We start from the raw sequence: 22,194 nt of genomic DNA on the forward strand, positions 1-22,194 counted from the left end.
AGCCTCTCAGAGGCAATGATCTTTATATTGATACACATCTATGAGAATGAAGACATTCCAAAGTGGTTCAACATTTTTAACGGCTTTCTCTTGAACCGTTTCTAAGCTGATCCAGAACTAAGAGTCATACATGTATCCTTGTATATCTAGGATGTTTTCAAGTTTGTCAACTGCATCTTGCTCAAGCTTATTCTCTGTGGTTATAGCTTGCTTGCCTCATTACAGCTTTTGCTATTATATTATATATTATAATATAAATTACATTTATATATTATATACATTTATATATACATTTATATACATTTATATATACATTATATATATAATTTATACAATTTATACATACATTTATATACATATATATGTGTATACACACACACACACGCACACACACACACACACACATATGAGGACCTTCATTTACACTGCATTACTTGTTCACTAATACATTTTCACCCAGACATAGTACCTTTTGGTTCTAAACTCCATGGCTGCTTGTCAGCTTCATCCCATGCTAACATCATCTACAGCCATCCACAAACCTTGGAATACTACCTCATGTCATTATGCTAGACTCTACAATTTCCTGTCAGAAAATATGAATGATTTTTTTTAACCTTAAAGTTCTGATATGGAAATTTTGTTTTTGTTTTGCTGTATGGTCCCAAAATACTGCTATCATCAATTCAACTACACATGGGGGAGCTACTGGCCTAGACAATAATTTGTGGGATCTCATATTCAGCAAACACCTTCCATATATCACACACTCTTTCCCTCCAAGGACAACTGCTGTGTTGAGGGAATTAGAATTAAAAGGCAACCTTCCTGCATCAATATACCACACCAATATATCACAATATACCCCATATGACACCAATATACCACAGCTGTTGCCTCTTCAAACATGCTCTCCCCATTTCTGCAGGCTTGATGGTGCCAGTACCCATTAAGTTCTCATTTTGGGGAAGTAGTAAAGAAAGGCTGATATATGAGAAGCAATTCCAGAAGATATACATTGTTCTGTGGGATTAAATGGTCCTTAACCTTTTTTTTTTTTTTTAACAACTGCTGTAACCTCTTTATAGCAGAAGCACCACTGGTGATACTTGTAGTCACTCACTGATGTTCAGCATGCACACTGCCCCTCCTTTGGAAGAACATCTACCCTCAGCTGAAGGTTTAACTTCAGGTATGAAGTGGAATTGACCCAACACGCCATTGGCGTGTAGAAACACTACCAATTCTCATCCCTGATTGCAGGGCCTGTGAGTCATGACAACATAGCTGGAGACTACATTCTGCCTGTTCATAGTTCTGCCTATTTCTCCTCCATGATTGTCTATTTCTCCAGGCAGAAGTCCCATGACACAAACATATTCCATTACTTTGTACTTCATTTGCCAGACTTACAGATATCCCCTGACTTGTCCCACCTTATCCTCCATGCAGCTGTTTCTAGGGATTCTTGTCATACAGAGAAGAGTGCAGCCCACCATAGACAAATCCTCCTTTCACACAGTGGGAAGAATATGGGAAATTTTATCTTTTACCAGGAGAAATTTCAACTTGGAGTTCTGCTCTCACTTCATGACTATGAACAAAGCAATTATGAGTGAAGTGTGGCATGAGCCAGAGAAAATAAGTCCCTAATGAAAATCAAGCTTGCCACATTGAGGTCTGGCTGCTCCAGCTTCAATGTCCATGGCCTATCCTGAGAATCCAATGCTATTCATTCTGTGCCATGATGTCCTTGCTGAATTGAATGACCTGTGTGCAGAATGATTCTGCATGGGAGAACAGATATGTGCAATAATAGATTCACTATGCATGTGTGAGGTACATTTTCGAATTATGTATAACTAGCATGATCTTATTCAAGGAAACCAAAACTGGTCTTGCACTATAGACTCTTAGAGAAGCTATGTTATAAATGATAGCATTTTCCTTTTTTAAAATTAAAATATAGATAACATACAATATTATATTAATTTCAGGTGCACAGCATAGTGATTTAATATTTATATATATTACATAATGCTCACCACAGTAAATGGAGATATCATCTGTCACCTGACAAAGTTATTACAATATTGTTGACTATATTCCCTATGCTGTACTTTACATCTCATGATTTATTTATTTTATAATCGAATGTATCTCTTAATCCCTTTGATATATTTCACCCATCCCCTTGCCTCCCTCCCATCTGGCAATCACCAGTTTTTTCTCTGTATTTATGAGTCTGTTTATGTCTTATTTTGTTTACTTGTTTTGTTTCTTTTTTGTTTGTTTCTTAAATTCCACATATAGGTGAAATCATATGGTATTTGTCTGTCTCTAACTTATTTTACTTAGCATAATATCCTCTAACTCCATGATACACATATCACCTCTTCTTTATCCATTTATCTATTGATGGACACTTAGGTTGCTTCCATACCTTGGATACTGTAAATAATACTGCAATGATCATAGGGGTGCATGTATCTTTTCAAATTAATGTTTTCATTTTCTTCAGTTAACTATGGGACCCAAGGAATTTAACAAAAATCCCCTACCCCTGGACAAACAGAGCAAGACTAACTCCATTTTATGCTACACCCACCATCTCATGTATAACCTCCACATGACCTACTTATTGCTTAAGACATTCCCCCACCCTAGTCAAGCCGCTGAGCACACCCTTACTGGAAACCAGCTCATGTAGGTATGCGGAACCCCTAACCGCCAGAGAATGTAAACCCCGCCTCTTGCCCGCCAAACTTGCACGCCAATTCTTAAATCCTGCCTTTTGCCCGCCAAACTTGCGCGCCAATTCTGACCAGAGTGATAGGCTAGTTCAAACAGTTACTATAGGGTAAATTGTAATTCAATTGGCCACCTGCGTGTGGACTGACATGACTATGCAACTTTCTGTGTGTGTTACAATCTCATTAGCCACTGGCCCCTATAAAACTGCTATGCCTCTTAACCTAGGGGTCCAAGTCCCTGCTCCGCTGTGTCGGGTATACTTGGGCCCAAGCTCGAGCTTGCAATTAAACCCTCGTGCGTTTGCATCGGTATCGGCTCCTTGGTGGTCTCTTGGATTCAAAATCGGGGGCATTACATTAACTGCCCAGAACTGAAATTGAATAGCATCCACTTCTACATATAATGCTGCCTCATGGCTATTCAGAAGCTCACTTCACCACTTCCTCTTTACCGGCCATTAAGTTAAAAAGAAGTTATATCACAGAATTAGAATGATCATTGAAAAAGTGCCCATGGATCACTGAGTTACATAAAAACTATACATCTGACCTCATTAGGGAACTGGTGGAGGCAAGAAGGTAAGAAAACACAGATACTGATATATATTTTAAAATGAAAACATCAGCCTCTAACTGAATAGCAGACTACCAATGACTATGCAGGGGCAGCTAGGCAGCTAATAACATGTGAGAAACTAAAACACCATATACATATATATATACATACATACTGAAGTCACCATATTCTGGGTACTACCTTCGTCTTCTAGAGCAAATAGTTTTTCAGTTTTTAAAAGAAATTAAATTTCCTTCATTTATGTCACAGGTTTATGACTGTTCCTTTTGTATTAAATCAACCCAATGAGCATTGATTTCAATAGCACAGTTTGAGTTCATTTATTCAATGAACATCTAATCATTTATTGAGTTAATATTTATTGAGAACTCTTCTATGTGCTGAACATACAGGAATAAATGAAGTTCAAAATTCCTATACTCATAGAACTTACATTTTAGCAGAAGATGATAAAATAAACACGTCAAACACATACGTCTGATGGTAATAAGTTATTATGAGGAAATAAAAGCAAGGAAGGGTTGGTTGCAATTTTGAGCAGGTGCTCAGGAAAGATCTTTCTGGGAAGATGACATTTCAGTTAAAGTACACCTTACATATTAGAGAAATTAACATTTGTGCTGTGACCAGGATGTTCAGAAGAAAGAACCAAGACATTATTTGGGGGAAGAGGGTCCAGGCAGAGAGAACAGAGTGTGAACAGTTTGGATGCGAATAAGTTTTTTTTTGAGATCAGAGGAGAGGAAAGTCAGAGAGAGTGATTGGAGGCTGATAAGTGCCAGGGAGAGTGGCAAGGAATGAGTTCACAGAAACAGGCAAGGACCAGATTGGTAGGGCTGTTTCATTAGTTTCCCAGGGCTGCCAAAACAAATTATCACAATGTTAGTAGTTTAAAACAACAGAAATTCATAGTTCTTGAGGCCAGACGTCTGAAATCAAGGTATCTGTAGACTCTGCTCCCTCAGAAGCCTCTGTTTTTGGTGCTGAGGTGTCCCTTAGTTTGTGGCAGCATAACTCCAATCTCTGCCTCTGTCCTCATAGGGCCTTCTTTCCTCTGTCTCTGTGTCTACCCCTTTTCTTAAAAGGATATCTGTCACTGGGCTTAGGGTTTACCCCAATCCAGGAGGATTTCGTCTTGAAATTTCCCTTAATTACATTGGCAAAGATCTTTATTCCAAAGGTCACTTTATGAGGTTCCAAGTGGGGAGATATATATGGATATATATATATATATATATATATATATATATATATATATATCTCCTATATAACACCCATTTAGCCCATCCCTCCACCCACCTCCCCTCCAGCAACTTTCAGTTTGTTCTCTGTATTTTGAGAGTCTCTTATGGTTTGCCTCCCTCTCTGTTTGTATCTTATTTTTCTTTCCCTCCCCCTATGTTCATGTTACACTATTAAAAGGTCACTCTGAGTGTTGTATGGAGCGTGGATTGTAAGTGGACAAGCATGGAAACAAGAAAAGCAGTCAGTAAGAGTGAGTTCTATTCCAGTAGCCCATGGTAGAGATGCTGGTCTTAACTAGGGTTGTAGCAATGGAGAGCCAGAGGAGATAAGAAATGTGGTCAGATTAGATGTACAAGATGAAAAAAAGAGTAATGAAATATGCCTAAGTCTTTGACCTGAGCAATGTTGTGGACGATGAGGAAGACTCCAGAAGGAGGAGTTCGGTGAGGAAATCAAGAATTGTCTTTTGGACTTGTTTATATGGCCCTTTGTTATATGCTGACTTTGTTCTCACACCACTCTTCTGTATTTGAATAGTTACAATAAAGCCTTCATTTAAACAGTCACACATCCTAAATTGCATCCAAAGCTGTTTAGGGTTGTGTTCCCCCCCCCCACCCCATTAGCATAAGACTTCAAGCATTTGGGGTACAATGGCAGCCAGGAGTTCTGAAAACCCCTGGCAGTAGTTAGTTTAGTGGGTATCATCCAGATCATGCAGAATACACTTCTGTAAGCTGTCTTTTATGTTAGCATCATTATTGAAACCTCTCTTTTTGAAATGCTGACAAAATTCAGAGACACCAGTTGTCCTTAGATTGGTTTGAGAAACACTACAGTAGTATATGATTATCAGATAAGGTTCAAGTATTTCAGTTTGTGATTACAATGAAAAATGCCCAAGGGGAATCTCTTATTGTAGAAAGGTTTTAAAAAGTTAATAGCACGAATTGCTCAAGGGAATGCCCTGTTTACAATAGCTCTTAGGACCTCAGACTTAAAGACTTCCTGCCATGAAAATCCTCCAGTCTGGTTCTTTGGTGAATTTGGGGAATTTTATAAAATGGTGCTTCTTGGCTTGGGGTAGAATAGGACTCATAGCCCAGATGATGTCCTAACCTTCAGAATATTCGGTAAATGGCAGTGGAAATTGCCTGTTAGGATATGGATTAGCAGACTGCCAAAACCATATCTCCCTTCATTCATTAACTTGTTTCTTCATCACTGACCCCAGTGTCCTGTTTGGCTCATGCCAGTCCTCCATGGGAGAGTGGGTAAGGTGATTAGGGAGATTTAATCCTTTTAAAGAGTCTGACATCTTGATTCTGTTCATCAGGGTGGGCTCTGCCTTTCACTCCCCTCTCTTTTTCATCTGGCTTCTACAGAAAATACGTACTCTTCTTTTTTTACTGATTCTGAGTGATAGCCTCCCAAATCCTGTTCTGCAACTCCTCTGGAGAGGACTAAGCTACTGACCAGGGATATTAGAGTGACTGCAGGGGCTGTGAACACCCATTGCCTCTTATTTGGCACCAAAAGCTAATCTGCCAGATTCTCCCCCGCCCCTTGCTGTCTCAATGTTCCCTTCTCAGGGCTTCCCTCCTTGTTCTGTTTCGCCACTGGGTTTGGACAGTGAGAGTAGGCAGGGCCAGGACAGAACCTGAACCACCTGTCCTAGGGGACACAGGCAGCATCTTCTTGTCGTCAGACATCCCCGGATGGCCACATAAGACTGTGTGAGTATGCTAATTTGTATGTGCAGATATACACAAATCCTATGTGACAGTCTTGTCCCCTGTCACACTGAACTCACCCTTCTTCGTTTGGATGTGGGTGACAGCCAGTTTATTCATTCTCTTTAACCTAGTGATCAATCCTGGGATCTTCTAAACCAAGATCTTCCCAATCCCAGGTCAGAGTTCAACATTTCAACAGTCAACATAAGACCACTCTTCTCATTTACATTTCTCTTGAGAGAGTGAATGTGTTGGTGTGCTAATGTGTTGGTGTGGAGTGTCAGCATGAGTCTATTTGTCCATTCATTTTAAACCCCTATCATGTCTCAGGTGATACTGATATTCAGATAATAAAGATTAAGTGACATCAGTTTTACTATCTTGAAGAAAAACTCAGTCCAGGGAGACAAATATTTAATCACATACTTAAAAGACAATGTAACAGCTTCATGAAAGAAAGTACATACAAATATTTTTCTGGACATTGTGAATATAATGGTCAAGTCTACAATGTACACTGGGTAAAGAACTGTAAGAAAGTCATTACGCTAAAGCTTACTTCAGACAATTAATGTGTAGTTAAAATCAGAGGGATCGGAATGGTCCTGTGAAGGAATCTTCAGTTTAGGGGAACTATAGATTATTTCATTTTCTTTTGTATTCTGTTCTTTTCCTTCTTTCTTTTTTTCTTTTTTTCTTTTTTTTTTTTTTTTTTTGCTGAAGCCTAGGATAAAAGGTTAGGGAAAAGGTGTCTGATAGCAGAAGACAGACTACTCAGAATTTGAAAAGAATTAGAAGAATGGTATGAAGTTGAGATGAGGATTCACAATTTTAATAGTAGTATCATTTGCAGTGTGTGTGTGTATGTGTGTGTGCGTGTGTGTGTGTGTGTGTGCGTGTGTGTGTGATTTGTTCTCCCACATGGGATGTAGACAACCAGAAGAAGAAATCAGAAGTTAACAACTTGAGAATGGGGTTTAGAGTACATGATTAAGATATAGTAGAAACAAGAAGAAAAGCAGTGAGATAGTCTTACATAAAAGAAAGGAGAGGTTTTAAGAAATATTTATAGTTAAATTATGCAAAATGCCATAATTGACAAGGATATGCGTTGGGAGAAAAGGTCATTGCATGGATAAAAGAGTGTCCTTGGTTTCATTGCAGTCATGGCAATAAAAATGATACTGAAAAGATTTGAAGAGTCAATGGTGATAAAAAGTAGAAATAGTAGTGTTTAACATGTATTTGATAATTCAGTAACAAAAATATAAGCAAAAGTTAGATAATAAGGAATACAAGGCATAGTATGATCAAGGGAGATTGTGCTGCTTTTCTCTTTTTTTTTCCCAAGGAAAAATCACTTTTTGAAATTGTGCTAAAAAAAATAACCACTCAGCCACTTTTGTTATAACCATTCAGCCACTGAATTTACCACTCAGCCACTTTTATGTATAGTTCAGCATATATGCATTAACTATATTTACCTTGTTGTTAACATCATTAAATTAAACCAATGTTTATCTTTGCCTTTCATTCCATATACTTTAGAAGGCTCTCCTATCACATTTGGCCTCAACATTGAAACTTGGAGCAACACAGTTCCAGTCCCAAAGGATGAACAAAGAGCAAAAGAATGCAAAGGTATTTTCATGCTAATAAAATATATTAATATTAATATATAATAATATATACTATTTTATATATAATAGTAATATATTAATATTCCAGTTAGCTGGAACTTTGTTGTTTCAACCTCCATCCTGTCACGGCAGATGTAATCTGTTGTCCTCTTCATTTTTATTTGTTTGTTTGATCTGTCACCATATTTGTTACATTATTATTATTAACTTGTATATATCATAGTAATAGCCACAGAAAATAAATGGAAACAAGGGGACCACTGTGTTTATGTGACCACAGTGAGAGTTACAAGGAAAACAAAAACTGCCTGAGAAGATTATTGTAAATATTTCTTTATTCAGAGGTTTTCCTATAAAAAAATTCTCAATATATTTAGATGTACCTAATTTGTCTTCCTGTTTCTTTTTTTTTTTTTTTTAATGACCCATGGCTGTCTACCATAGGCCCTCCAAAGCCCAAAGTAGAACTTGTTTGGAAGTTTTCCAAAATGTGCAAATTTATATAAATATATAAAACTACCTGGTCACAACTAAGGGAAAAAAAAAAAAAAAAAGAATCCAAAGGGTGAAAACAGTGAGAATAAGCATCCTCCTCAAACACTGCAGCCATGTGTTCCTATGCTTTCTCCTTAACAGCTGTTTTCCTAACATGCAGGGATCTAGGGATCTAGGCCATGATCCCTTTAGTACAATGGGATATTACATAATATTATGAGCTAGCCTTGTTTACTGTCCGAAATTCTTTAAATGGCTATATTTTATTTACTCCTTACATAAAAACTATATGTTTTATTTGTATCACCAGCTCACAGATGAGAAAAACTAGACACAGAAAAGCTAAGTAATTCTCTATTGGTCACCCATCAACCACAAAAGCTGAATTCAAACCCTCCAGTTTAGTGGTAGAACCTGCATTCCCAATCAGTGAACTGTGCTGTTTCCTTACAACTGACAAGTCCCGAGCAATGGACTCTCACAGCAGGAGAAATGCCCATGGAAATAAATACATACTGCAAATACACATGTACATACAAATATACATACACCTTCACACTCCGTTTAAAAGATTAAAATGATACATCACAGGGGTGGCTGGGTGGCTCAGTTGGTTAAGCATCTGACTTCGGCTCAGGTCATAATTCTGCAGTTTGTGAGCCCGAGCCCCGCATTGGGCTCTGTGCTGACAGCTTAGAACCTGGAGCCTGCTTCTGATTCTGTGTCTCCCTCTCTCTCTGCCCCTCCCCTGTTCATGCTCTGTCTCTCAATAATAAATAAACGTGTAAAAAAATGATACATCACATATAAAGTCAAATAGCTTTCCTTACATTTAATAACTTATCATAATCATCTTGTTATATCACTAAACTTGTATGTTATACCTTCTTAAATTTTATCTCTAAGCAAAATACGGTATCTTGTCTTGTTTTAATGTGCATGTTTTTGTTTCGTGTTTATTGTTCACTTTTACTTACTTCTGTGAATGGGATATTTAAAACCTTCATCCATTTTTCTAATGGGTTATATATCTTTTATTATTGATTTTAAGAAGTCTTTCTATATTAGGAATAATAGAAAAATTTTAAGTTTTTGAAAATACTTAGATTTATTTATTTTATTTTGTTTATAGTGGTCTACTAAATAGAAATCTGATATTTTTAAATCATCAGATTTTATTTTAAAATATATTTATTTAGTTTAGTTTTAAAGTTATTTTTATGCTTATTTATTTTTGAGAGAGAGAGAGAGAAAGAGAGACAGTGCGAGCAGGGGCGGTGGGGGGGGTGGGTAAGAGAGAGGGAGACACATAACCTGAAGCAGGCTCCAGGCTCTGAGATGTCATCACAGGGCCTTATGAGGGGCTTGGACTCACAGTGAGATCATGACCTGAGCTGAAGTCGGACACTTAACTGACTGAGCCACCCAGTCACCCCTAAAATTTTTTATTTAAGTTCTAGTTAGTTAACAGACAGTGCAATATTGGCTTCAGGAGCAGAATTCAGTGATTCATCACTTACATACAACACGCAGTGCTTATCACAAATGCCCTCCTTAGTACCTGTCATCCATTTAACCGATCCCCCCCCCCCCCCCCCCCACCTAACTCCATCAACCCTCAGTTTGTTCTCTAGCGTTAAGAGTCTCTTACGGTTTAAATTGTCAGTGTTGTTAGTATTTTCCTTTACTATTTCTTTTTTTTCTTTCTTTCTCTCTCATTCTCTCTCTCTCTTTTGGTGCATGTTTAGGAAAGCCTTTATGACCCAAAGATTAGATGGATGGATAAACACATGATAGATAGGAAGATGACAGACTACCAATTTTCATTAAAAAAAAAAAAACTTCGGGGCGCCTGGGTGGCGCAGTCGGTTAAGCGTCCAACTTCAGCCAGGTCACGATCTCGCGGTCCGGGAGTTCGAGCCCCGCGTCAGGCTCTGGGCTGATGGCTCAGAGCCTGGAGCCTGTTTCCGATTCTGTGTCTCCCTCTCTCTCTGCCCCTCCCCCGTTCATGCTCTGTCTCTCTCTGTCCCAAAAATAAATAAAAACGTTGAAAAAAAAAATAAAAAAAAAAAAACTTAGATGTTTTTAAAAATTAGATCATTAACATTCGGAATTAATTATTGCTTATACTTACATTATATGTATATATAAACATGTATCCATGATGTTCTAAAAAGCATAAGTAATTGTCCCATGGCCTTTGTTAAGTAAATACACTTATTTAAGATGCCACCTTTACCATATATTAAATTTTCATACATATTAGGATATTTATTTATTAATAAATATTTATTTATTTCAGTTTTATATTTATTAGTTAAGTGTTTTATGCTTGCTCAGTATACACTATATTAATAAGGGAGATAAAATTTACTATATATTTTATATCTGGTAGAATGTGTTCCCTATATCCCCTAATTTTTCTTTTCCACACTTCATTTTCTATCATAGAATTAGTCATCTATTTAAAATGCAGAATAAGATTATTAAATTCCCTTACAAAAAGTCTTCTGTGAACTTGGTTGGAATTTCAGTGCATTTATGAATTAATTTGGGCAAAATGAACACCTTGATAAGACTATGCTGTTTTGTTTACAAAATTAGATATCGTGTTTCATGATTTTCTTCAAATAGATCATGAATACTTCTTAGGTGTACACTTTGCTAAGTTTAAGCCACTGTGGAGGAATTTTTTTTTGCTAAGATTTCTACTTGTTTATTTTGGTATATAACACAAGACTGTTCAGTTGTACAAGACTGACCTTGTACAAGATCACATTTCTTACTGGTTATCATAAACTCAAATTGCATCTTTTAATTTTAATTTTTTTTTTATTTTAGAGGTTATTTGTTTATTTTGAGAGAGAGAAAGAGAGAGAGGGTGGCAAAAGCAGAGGAGGGGCAGAGAGAGAGGGAAAGAGAGAATCCCAAGTAGGCTCCATGCTGTCAGGGCAGAGCCCATCGGAGGGTTGCATCACACAAACCATGAGATCATGACCTGAGTTGAAATCAAGAGCCAGACACTTAACCGACTGGGCCACCCAGGCGCTCCTCCCTTTGATTTTTTAAAGGTATACAATCAAGTAATTTACAAATAACTTGTATCACTTTTCTGAAGACTTGTTCCTTTAATTCTTTCCATTTTCCTTTGGGCAAGATCCCCCAAAATTATTTTAAAATATCTGTTCATATATGCCTGACTGTTATTTTTGTGCCTACAGATAGCTCTGCCATAGTGGATTAGCTCTTAAACTCATAAAACGAAGGTCTATGGATCTGTCTTTTAGGAGTGGATGTGGGAAATAGGCAGAAACAATTGGGTGAAAGTTTAACCTTCTTTACAATGAGTTTTTGAGTAAGAAAGAAAAAGAATTGCAGATTACAGAAAGAGTGAGAAAGCGTAAAATTTTTTCTGAGTCTTTGTTTCATCATCTATATACTGGGGATGATAACCTCCTTAGATGAACAGAAGATTTAAAATAAGTGTAAAGAAACAATGATGGCATCAGGACAGGGCCCAACACATTATAATTAGTATTGTTATTGCCCAAGGACCTTATGTAAAGAGAGATTATGTGTGGAGAACAGATTAAGACATATTTAAAGGACGCTACTAAGTGCAACAACCACTGAGGCAGTGATTTCTACCGATGTTCCTGGGTACCCTCTTCACGCTGAAAACAAATGAGGGAAGATTTATTTAAGGGCCAGGATCACAGACTACTACATCTTCCTTTAACTTCCCATTCATTGCTCAGAGTGCTTCTTTAGGATTATTTTGCAAAAATAATGAAAAAAAATCAGCCTTCACAAATGTTATCACACAGTTTTCAGCATAACAATCGAACTGGTTTAAAGCAGCATCAATTTGTTTGCTCCCAAACCTACATCAAAGGAAGGATGCACTGTGAGCGGCACTATAGTCTTGTCAGGACCATAAGTAGTCCTGCTAAGGTTTGGTCATGTAGCATATTCAGGATGATTTCTGAACCTCTGGTTCAACTCTGGTGCAACTAAAAGACTCAAGGGGATAGAAAATCAGAAATGACTTTCATCTGTCAAAACTACTGAACAGGGGTGCCTGGGTGGCGCAGTCGGTTAAGCGTCACGATCTCGCGGTCCCTGAGTTCGAGCCCCGCGTCGGGCTCTGGGCTGATGGCTCAGAGCCTGGAGCCTGTTTCCGATTCTGTGTCTCCCTCTCTCTCTGCCCCTCCCCTGTTCATGCTCTGTCTCTCTCTGTCCCAAAAATAAATGTTGAAAAAAAATTAAAAAAAAAAAAAAAAAAAAAAAAAACTACTGAGCAAAAAGAGAGCTCGGTCTTCTGACATATGGAATCTGCCAAGAAATAGAAATTAATAGCTCAGTTCTAATGCTGATTAATAAAATACCTAAGTTACCCAGATACATTTTTTTTAATAACTGATCAATATGTGTTTCTTTTCTTGGTGCTGACCTATAAACAGTAATAAATTTTCATGGGAGAAGAAAACCAAACCTATGTGACTGAATTTGTCTTCCTGGGCCTTTCACAGGATCCACACACACAACTCCTGCTCTTCTTCCTTTTTCTGATCATCTACCTGCTGACTGTACTGGGAAATCTGCTTATCATTGTGCTCATCCACACAGACTCCAGACTCCACACACCCATGTACTTTTTCCTTAGAAACTTGTCCTTTGCTGATCTCTGTTTCTCTACCACCACAGTGCCCCAGGTGCTAGTCCACTTCCTGGCAAAGAGGAAAACCATTTCCTTTGCTGGATGCTCAACTCAAATATTTGTTTTACTTCTGGTTGGGTGTACAGAGTGCGCACTGCTGGCGGTGATGTCCTATGACCGGTATGTGGCTGTCTGTAAGCCCTTGCACTACTCTTCCATCATGACACATTGGTTATGTGTCCAGCTGGCCTTAGGGTCCTGGGTCAGTGGAGCGTTAGTATCTCTAGTGGATACCACATTCACACTGTGTCTGCCCTATCAAGGGAACAATATCATTAACCACTTTTTTTGTGAACCTCCTGCCCTCCTGAAGCTGGCTTCCACAAATACCTATAGCACAGAAATGGCCATCTTTGCAATGGGCGTGGTCATCCTCCTAGCTCCTGTCTGCCTGATCCTTGTCTCCTACTGGAATATTATCTCCGCTGTGATCCAAATGCAGTCTGGGGAGGGGAGATTCAAGGCTTTCTCTACCTGTGGCTCCCATCTCATTGTTGTTGTCCTCTTCTATGGCTCAGCAATATTTGCCTATATGAGGCCAAACTCCAAGATAATGAATGAAAGGGATAAAATGATCTCTGTGTTCTACTCAGCAGTGACACCCATGCTGAACCCGATCATTTATAGTCTGAGAAACAAGGATGTCAAAGGGGCTCTCAGGAGAGTGACTGCAAAATAGTCTCTTTTAAGGTGAGGATCTTTAATCATGATGAGAATTTTAAAGATGTAGAGAGAAGTGATTTTCTTATAAACTTTTCCCATTTTCATCCCATTCCTCCACTTCTTTTCCTTCTCCTATTTTCCTATATCTATTCTAAGAAAATTTAGTTAATTGCCTATTCAAAGCAAGGCATATTGATAGACAAAGGAAAGAAATATAGAAGGGGGTTTGGGTGGGAGGATGGGTTAAATAGTGATGGGGATTAAGGAGTGCACTTGTAATGAGCCCTAGGTGTTATAAGTTTTGAATCACCAAATTGTACACTTGAAATTAATATTACCACTATATGTTAACTAACTGGAATTTAAGTAAAATCTTTTTTATAATGTTTGTTTGTTTATTTTTGAGAGACAGAGAGAGAGAGAGAGAGAGAGCGAGCATGTGCACGGAGTGGGGGAGGGGCAGAGAGAGAGAGACACAGAATCCAAAGCAGGCTCCAGGCTCTGAGCTGTCAGCACAGAGCCTGATGCATGGCTTGAACTCATGAACCACGAGATCATGACCTGGGCCAAAGTCAGATGCTCAACCGACTGAGCCACCTAGGCGCCCCTGGAATTTAAGTAAAATTTTTTAGAAAGAAATAAAAGGCATCCAAATCAGCAAGGAAGAAGTCAAACTTTCACTATTTACAGATGACATGATACTTTGTACAGAAAAACCCAAAGACTCTACCAAAAAATTGTTAGAACAGATATATGATTCAGTAAGTTGCAGAATACAAAATCAATGTACAGAAATCTGTTGCATTTCTATACACCAATAATGAAGAGGCAAAAAGAGAAATCAAGGAATCAATCCCATTTACAAATGTACCAAAACCCATAACATACCTAGGAATAAACCTAACCAAACAGGTAAAAGATCTGTACTCTGAAAACAATAGGACAGTCATGAAAGAAATTGCAGATGACACAAAGAAATGGGAAAACATTTCATGCTTGTGGATTGGAAGAACAAATATTGTTAAAATGCCTATACCACCCGAAGCAATCTACACATTTAATGACATCCCTATCAAAATACCAACAGCATTTTTCACAGAGTTAGAACAAACAATCCTAAAATTGGTATGGAACCACAAAAGACCTGGCAGAGCCAAGCAACCTTGAAAAAGAAAAGGAAGGCTGGAGGCATCACAATTCTGGACTTCAAGTTATACTATAAAGGTGTAGTGATCAGGGCACCAGTGTGGCTCAGTTGGTTGAGTATATGATTTTTGCTCAGGTCATGATCTCATCATGGAGCCTGCTTCACATGTTAGGTTTCCCTTTCTGTCCCTTGTGCCTGCCCCCCCCCACCAAATAAATAAATAAACATTAAAAGAAAAACAACAAAACAAATACCCCAAAGGTATAGTGATCAAGACAGTGTGGAACTGGCACAAAACAGATATGTAGATCAATAGAACAGAATAGAAAACCCAGAAATTAACTCACAACTATATGGTCAATTAATCTTTGACAAAGAAGGAAAGAATATCCAATAGAAAAAAAAAGGTTCTTCAACAAATGATGCTGGGAAAACTGGACAGAAACATGCAAAAGAATGAAACTGGACCACTGTCCTACACCATACACAAAAAGAAATCAAAATGAATTAAAGACCTAAATGTGAGACAGGGAACCATCAAAATCCTAGAACAGAAAACAGGCAGCAACCTCTTTGACATCGCTGTAGCAACTTCTTACTGGAAATGTCTCCTGAGGATGGGAAACAAAAGCAAAAATAAACTATTGGGACTTCATCAAAATAAAAAGCTTTTGTACAGCGAAGGAAGCAATCCACAATACTAAAAGACAACCTACTAAATGGGAGAAGATATTTGCAAAGAACATATCTGACAAAGGGCTAGTATCCCAAATCTATAAAGAACTTCTCAGAGTCAACACCCAAAAAGCAAATAAGTCCGTGAAGAAATAGGCAGAAGACATGAATAGACATTTTTCCAAAGAAGACATACAAGGGTTTTTTTTCTTTAAAGTTTATTTATTTTGAGAAAGACAGAGACAGTGTAAGTGGGGGAAGGGAAGAGAGAGAGGGAGAGAGAGAGAGAGAGAGAGAATCCCAAGCAGGATCTACACTGCCAGCACAGCGCCTGATGTGGGGTTTGAACCCACAAAGCCATGAGATCATGACCTAAGATGAAACCAAGAGTGAGACACTTAACTGACTGAGCCAGCCAGGTGCCCCCGAAGAAGACATACAGATGGCTAACAGGCACATGAAAAGATGCTCAACATCACTCATCATCAGGAAAATACAAATCAAAGCCCCAATGAGATACCACCTCCCGCTTGTCAGAATTGCCAAAATTAACATCTCAGGAAACAAGAGATGTTGGCAAGGATGCAGAGAATGGGGAACCCACTTACACCATTAGTGGGAATGCAAACTGGTTCAGCCACTCTGGAAAACAGTATGAGGTTCCTCAAAAAATTAAAAATAGAACTACCCTACAACCCAGTAATTTCACTACTAGGTACTTATCCAAAGGATAAAAAAATGCTCATTCAAATGAGCACATGCACCCCAGTGTTTATAGCAGCACTATCGACAATAGCCAAATTATGGAAAAAGCCCCAATGTCCATCCACATATGAATGTATAAGAAAGATGTGGTAAATATACATATATATACACAATGGAATATTACTTGGAGATCAGAAGGGGTTCTTTATGATGGGATAATCAGAGCATACTTGTATCCCTGTGATTATGATCCAGAAGAGAAGAAGAAAATGGTTTAAGATTAAAGAGACTCTGCAGGAACAAAATCTTTGGTAGGTGAAATACTAGTGAAGGGGTCAGCCTTTAATAGATAGTTGTAAAGGGGGAAACCAAACATGAACATACAGGTACATACACGTGGGTGGGAGGTTTGAAGAGAAAAAGATAAGGGGCTGGCCTTTCTTATTTCTCTTCTCTTTCTTACCCCACACTCCACATTCTATTCCAAGTTAAGTACATATGGGGTAAGATAATCAGCTGAGACTGAGGTGTGAAAGAGTCATTTTCAGAAAGGAAAGAAGATTGAGTTCAGAAGGTGGAGTAGTATATACTATGTTCTGGAAGGCACAGCTGAGTACTGCAAAAAATCCTAAATTACAAGTTACTTTACCAGTTGAATATATTCATGATCAAATTACCAATGGGTTTTTGAGGTGTAGATGACAGAATCAAATATCCTTAGAAAGAGTAAGGAGAGAAAGAAGCTAGAACTGAACAGATAGCCAAGAAATGTACCTTAATACTATGTTTATGAGACATAATACATGATTTAAAAAATAAATTCATGGAAAAGAATTATTGTAAAGAAAAGGGCAACTTTGGGGGCACCTGGGTGGCTCAGTTTGTTGAGCGTCTGACTTCAGCTCAGGTCATGATCTCAGGGCTTGTGAGTTCGAGCCCTGAGTCAGGCTCTGTGCTGACAGCACAGAGCCTGCAGCCTGCTTTGGATTCTGTGTCTCCCTCTCTCTCTGCCCCTCCCCCCAACCCTCTCTCTCTCTGTCTCTCTCTGGTTCTCTCAAAAATAAATAAACATTAAAAAAAACGAAAATGACAACTTTGAAAAAAGTTAAAACCTCACCATATCAAGATAAATTAGAAACTTATTCTAAAAGTTAAATACAAATTATAAAATTATGAAGAAAAAATAAAATATATAAATTGTTACCTAAAGAGAGAGTAGAAAATTACATCCTAGCAGTAAAATTACTTAAAGAAAACAGAAAAGAAAAAGATGGATAGATTTCACTACACAAATATTTTCAGTACTTCTGTGTCTACAAATCCTTACCATGCAGATATTTGAAAAATAACACACTGATAAAAAGTTATTACCACAAACATAACAAATTATCAGTGTCCCTAATCTGTAAAGAACTCCAAAAACTCAAAAAGAAAAATATAAATTCATCTATTATGCAAATTAAAGTAACATATTTAAATTTATACCTAATAAATTAATAAAAACTGTTCAACTCAATATGAAAATGGGTTAAGTACACTTATATGTTGCTGGTAAAAATGCAGAATATTTAATATGTAAAAAATTAATTCATCTTTCTATGTCAAGAATATTAAATAGATTTTCACTTTGGTTTTAGTAATTCCACTCACAAGAATTTATTCTGATGGAAAAAATCAATCACATACTCAGAGGTCAACATTGCTATTTTTACACACACACACTAGATGTATATCAATGATGAAATAGCCAATTCTATTACAAAGCATCCATATGATGTAATGTTATGTCATTACATAAAAATATTTTCAAAGCTACTTATTCACATAAGAGTTAAGATTTATTAAATACTCATTGTATGCCAGGTGTTATTCTAAATGTCCTACATTTATGTTTACTAACTTCTTTAATCCTCACAATGACTATGAAGTAGGTCTTACTATTACTGCCAATATACAGCTTAGAGATTTGCAGATAGGTACAGAGAGGTTAAGAAAATGTTATGTTAGTGGGGGCATACTGAATTCGAACCGCAGTACTCTACAACTGACCCCAGCCTCTTTGTCACTGCTCTTTACAGCTGCCAAATAATGTAGGGGAAAAATTCACTATGTATTAATAAATGAAAAAAATCTGTACTTTATGTGCACATATAAACTCAGTGAAATGCATGCCTGCCTTCAAAATGAAAGAAAATGTATCTAAAAGTGTGGAGGTTATCTCTGGGTAAGATTTTAGTTGGTTTTTGCCTGTTTTTACTATCACTAATTTTATTAATTTTTTAAAAAGTCCTTAGTTTAACAGATGAAAGTGCTGTTTTATTAATTTTTAATAATTTTTTATTTATTATTTTTTAAAGAGAAAGCATTAGCAAATTTCCAAAAAGAGCAATATTCCCCAAAATAGTGCCACTTGGATGAACCATGTTATTTTGAAGCTTCAAAACAACCTGCAGATTTTGTTTAAGTATTTCCAGGCTTACAAACAAATGGCAGTAGTACAGCATATTTAAGCCACTAGAATATTAATTGATATGTTGTCCTCTCCTTTTCAGCACAAATACACATCCACAGACTCACACATCCACACATATTAAGCATATGAACCCTCTGCAATTTAGCTCCATTTCAAGACTGTAACCAGTTGTTTGTTTGTCTGTTCTGTTTACTGCCAAGGAGTAAGCATTGTTTCCAATGGACCTTGCTAATGAGATGTCCTTTCTATTTTGTTCCTTTCAGCAATATTTGGATTTTAGGCAGTATAAAAAATTTCCACATCAAAAACAAAGTCAAACAAAAACACCTGTTGGAGGGTCCAGGTGGGTCAGTTTCTGTAATGACTGTTTGGAGAAAGGAAGTTAGAACATGATACAAATCCATACAAACTACTACCAGTTTGGGCATTAATTACGTTGCCTACATGATCTTTTAACAAGGTCAGGTGTCTAAAATTTGTGCAGATCTCAAGGTCTGCTCCCTTGATATGGGCCTTGCTTAGGCTTTCCCACTTGAAACTTTCTTTTCTTTGGTTCATACGTTGGTCCAATATGGACTTTCAAGTCAGAGGTCATGTCCAAAATTGGTAAAAGTCCCTTGTCTCATTCAACTTGGTAGCTACATGGGGAAGTAGGCAAATTTTAAATAGAATACAGATCATTTCTTATAAATTGCTTGATGGAAAAAAGACTTAAAAGAGCATTTGATGATGAGATATCACCTTGAATCCATCAGAATGCTAGAATAAAAAAGACAAAAAGTAAGTATTGGCAAGGACGTGAGGAAAAGAAACTTTGTGCAATGCTGATGGGAATATAAATTGGTGCAGCCACTGTAGAAACGGTATGGAGATTCCTCAAAAAATCAAAATAGAAATATCATATGATCCAGTAGTTCTACTACTGGCTACTTATCCAAGGAAAATGAAAACACTAATTCATAAAGATATAAACATCCCTGTTTTTATTGTAGCATTATTTACAATAGCTGAGATATGAAAGCAACCCACATGCCTGTTGATAGATGAATGGATAAAGAAGATGTTACACACACACACACACACAAACACACATGCACATACAGTGGAATATTAATCAGCCATAAAAAAAGAATGAAATCTTGCCATTTGTGATAACATGGATGAACCTTGAGGGTATTATGCTAAGTAAAGTAAGTCAGGCAGAAAAAACAAATCCCATATGATTTCACTTATACATGGAATGAAAACAAAACAAAAGAACACACAAAGAAACAACAGAAATAGACCATGGATACAGAGAATAAACTGGTGGTTGCCAGAACAGATGGAAGGATGGTGAAAATGGGTCAAGAGGAGTGGGAGATACAAGCTTCCAGTTGGGAATGAATACATCACCAGGATAAAAGGTACAGTGGGGATGAAAGGGAATACAGTCCATGATATTGTAATGGTGCTGTATGGTAACAGATGGTAGCTACATTTGTGGTGAACACAGCATAGTGTATAGACTTGTCAGGTCCCTATGTTGCACACCTAACATTCTATGTAACATTCTATGTCAACTGTAGTTGAAAAAATAAAATAAAGTAAAATGGTAAAAATACAAACACACAAAATCATTTCAGAAGTCAGGTCACACTTCTTCATTTTTCTATTAAAAGATACACTCTGAGTTATAGTGTTTTCACCATGAGTATTAGCAGATTTCTTCTGACTTCAAAGAGGAATAAATTTTGAGGGCTAGCCATAAGCTCTCCCTAGAGGGTAGAATGTGTCTACAGCATGTATTTTCCCAGCACTCTCTTCAAAGCCCCCATGACTTCCTTATTCCTCAAGCTGTAGATAAGGGGGTTCAGGGCTGGAGTGACAACCGTGTAGAAAACAGAGGTGATGTTGTCTTGCTTGGGGCTGTGGAGGGAACTGGGCAGGACATACATGAATGTGGCAGCTCCATAGAACATCCCAACCACAGTCAGATGGGAAGAGCAGGTGACTAGGGCTTTCTGCCTCCCCTCATTTGAGGGCATGTGAAGCACGGTAAACAGGATTAGTGCATAGGAAGCAACAATGGCAGAAAGAGGGAGCAAAAGGAAAATCACCCCTGTCACATACACCAAGAGTTCATATCTGGAGGTATCTGCACAGGCCAACTTCAGCAAAGGTGGAATCTCACAGAGCAGGTGCCTGATCTTTTGGGCTTTGCAGAAGGGATACTGCATGGTATAGAAGGTATGTCCTAGAGCATTCAGGTATGCCAGTATCCATGCTGTGGCCACCATGAGCCAGCAGACCCTTGGCCTCATGAAGACCATGTAGTTCAGAGGATGACAAATGGCCACATATCTATCATAGGCCATGAAGGCCAGTAGCAGGTCCTCTGCACTACCCAGCATCAATGCCAGAAACATCTGAAGGGCACAGCCCACAAAGGAGATGGTGTTTTCACTGCGCAGAAAATCCATGAGCGCCTTGGGAGTGACAACAGATGTGAAGAGGAGGTCCATGAGTGAGAGCTGCCCGAGCAGGAGGTACATGGGCACATGGAGCCGGGAATCCACTGTGATGACCAAGAGCAGCAGGCCATTGCTGGTCAGGGCCAACATGTACAGGACTGTGATTATGACACAGAGCAGTTCAGGAGACCCACTGTCTTTCAGAATCCCCATCAATATAAAGCCACTGCCCAGGGTGGAGTTCCAGTACTCCATTCTGTATTGTTTCTTTAGTTGCCTAGAACCAAACACATTCTCGGTGAATTTTTGCAAACGTGGTCCCTAGTTTGTAACATCACAGGACTCTAATTGAATCCAACTCCCATTTGGAAAAGCCACATTTGGAGCGTTGTACCCAAGCCCAGAAAAGTCAGAAGAGACAGGGACATGGAATTGTGAGGTATCATGAATACAATGAGGTGTTGCCTTTCCTATTGGACTCTGACGTTAACTCTTGATCTCTCCGTTTCTGACACTTTTAATTGCATATTGATGAAAGAACCATCTAAATGGAGAGCAGGCATCATAGTAATAACTAAACATTGAGAGGTCAATATATGAAAGTATTATTCAGGACACCAAACCTGGAGAAGTATCTTTCCAGAATGATTAAATTATCCCTCTCTTAAAGGTAGCTTATGTACCAGAAAGTAATATTCTAATACATAAGCCCTTGATTATTTTTGTACCTAGGTTTAAGTATAATGTTTGATGACTGATTTACATGCCCAGTTAGTATTCTAACAGACCTATTCTGAATATAAAACTCTAAAGCAGGTACAGAAATGTGATTTCAATAAAACACTTCCACTTCATTTTCCATAACTTATGACTGCATATGTTTGCAGAATTAAAGGTTGTAGATGGAAGCAT

At 37.8% G+C, this 22,194-nt stretch overlaps 2 protein-coding genes across 2 annotated transcripts; one reads left to right on the forward strand and one right to left on the reverse strand.

The window, feature by feature from the left end:
- The first annotated feature begins 12,921 nt into the window (after positions 1-12,921).
- On the forward strand, positions 12,922-13,845 carry LOC112865230 (olfactory receptor 2D3-like). The gene has a single exon (XM_025928269.2). The coding sequence runs from the start codon at positions 12,922-12,924 to the stop codon at positions 13,843-13,845; it is 924 nt and encodes a 307-aa protein (XP_025784054.1).
- Positions 13,846-20,604: 6,759 nt separating this feature from the next.
- On the reverse strand, positions 20,605-21,625 carry LOC112865318 (olfactory receptor 2AG2-like). The gene has a single exon (XM_025928370.2). It carries the CDS (start codon positions 21,535-21,537, stop codon positions 20,605-20,607), a length of 933 nt encoding a protein of 310 aa, XP_025784155.2. The 5' UTR covers positions 21,538-21,625.
- Positions 21,626-22,194: the final 569 nt, after the last annotated feature.

This window comes from Puma concolor, chromosome D1 (genome assembly GCF_028749965.1).
Source record: "Puma concolor isolate L17-30 chromosome D1, mPumCon1.1.hap2, whole genome shotgun sequence".
NCBI lineage: Eukaryota > Metazoa > Chordata > Mammalia > Carnivora > Felidae > Puma > Puma concolor.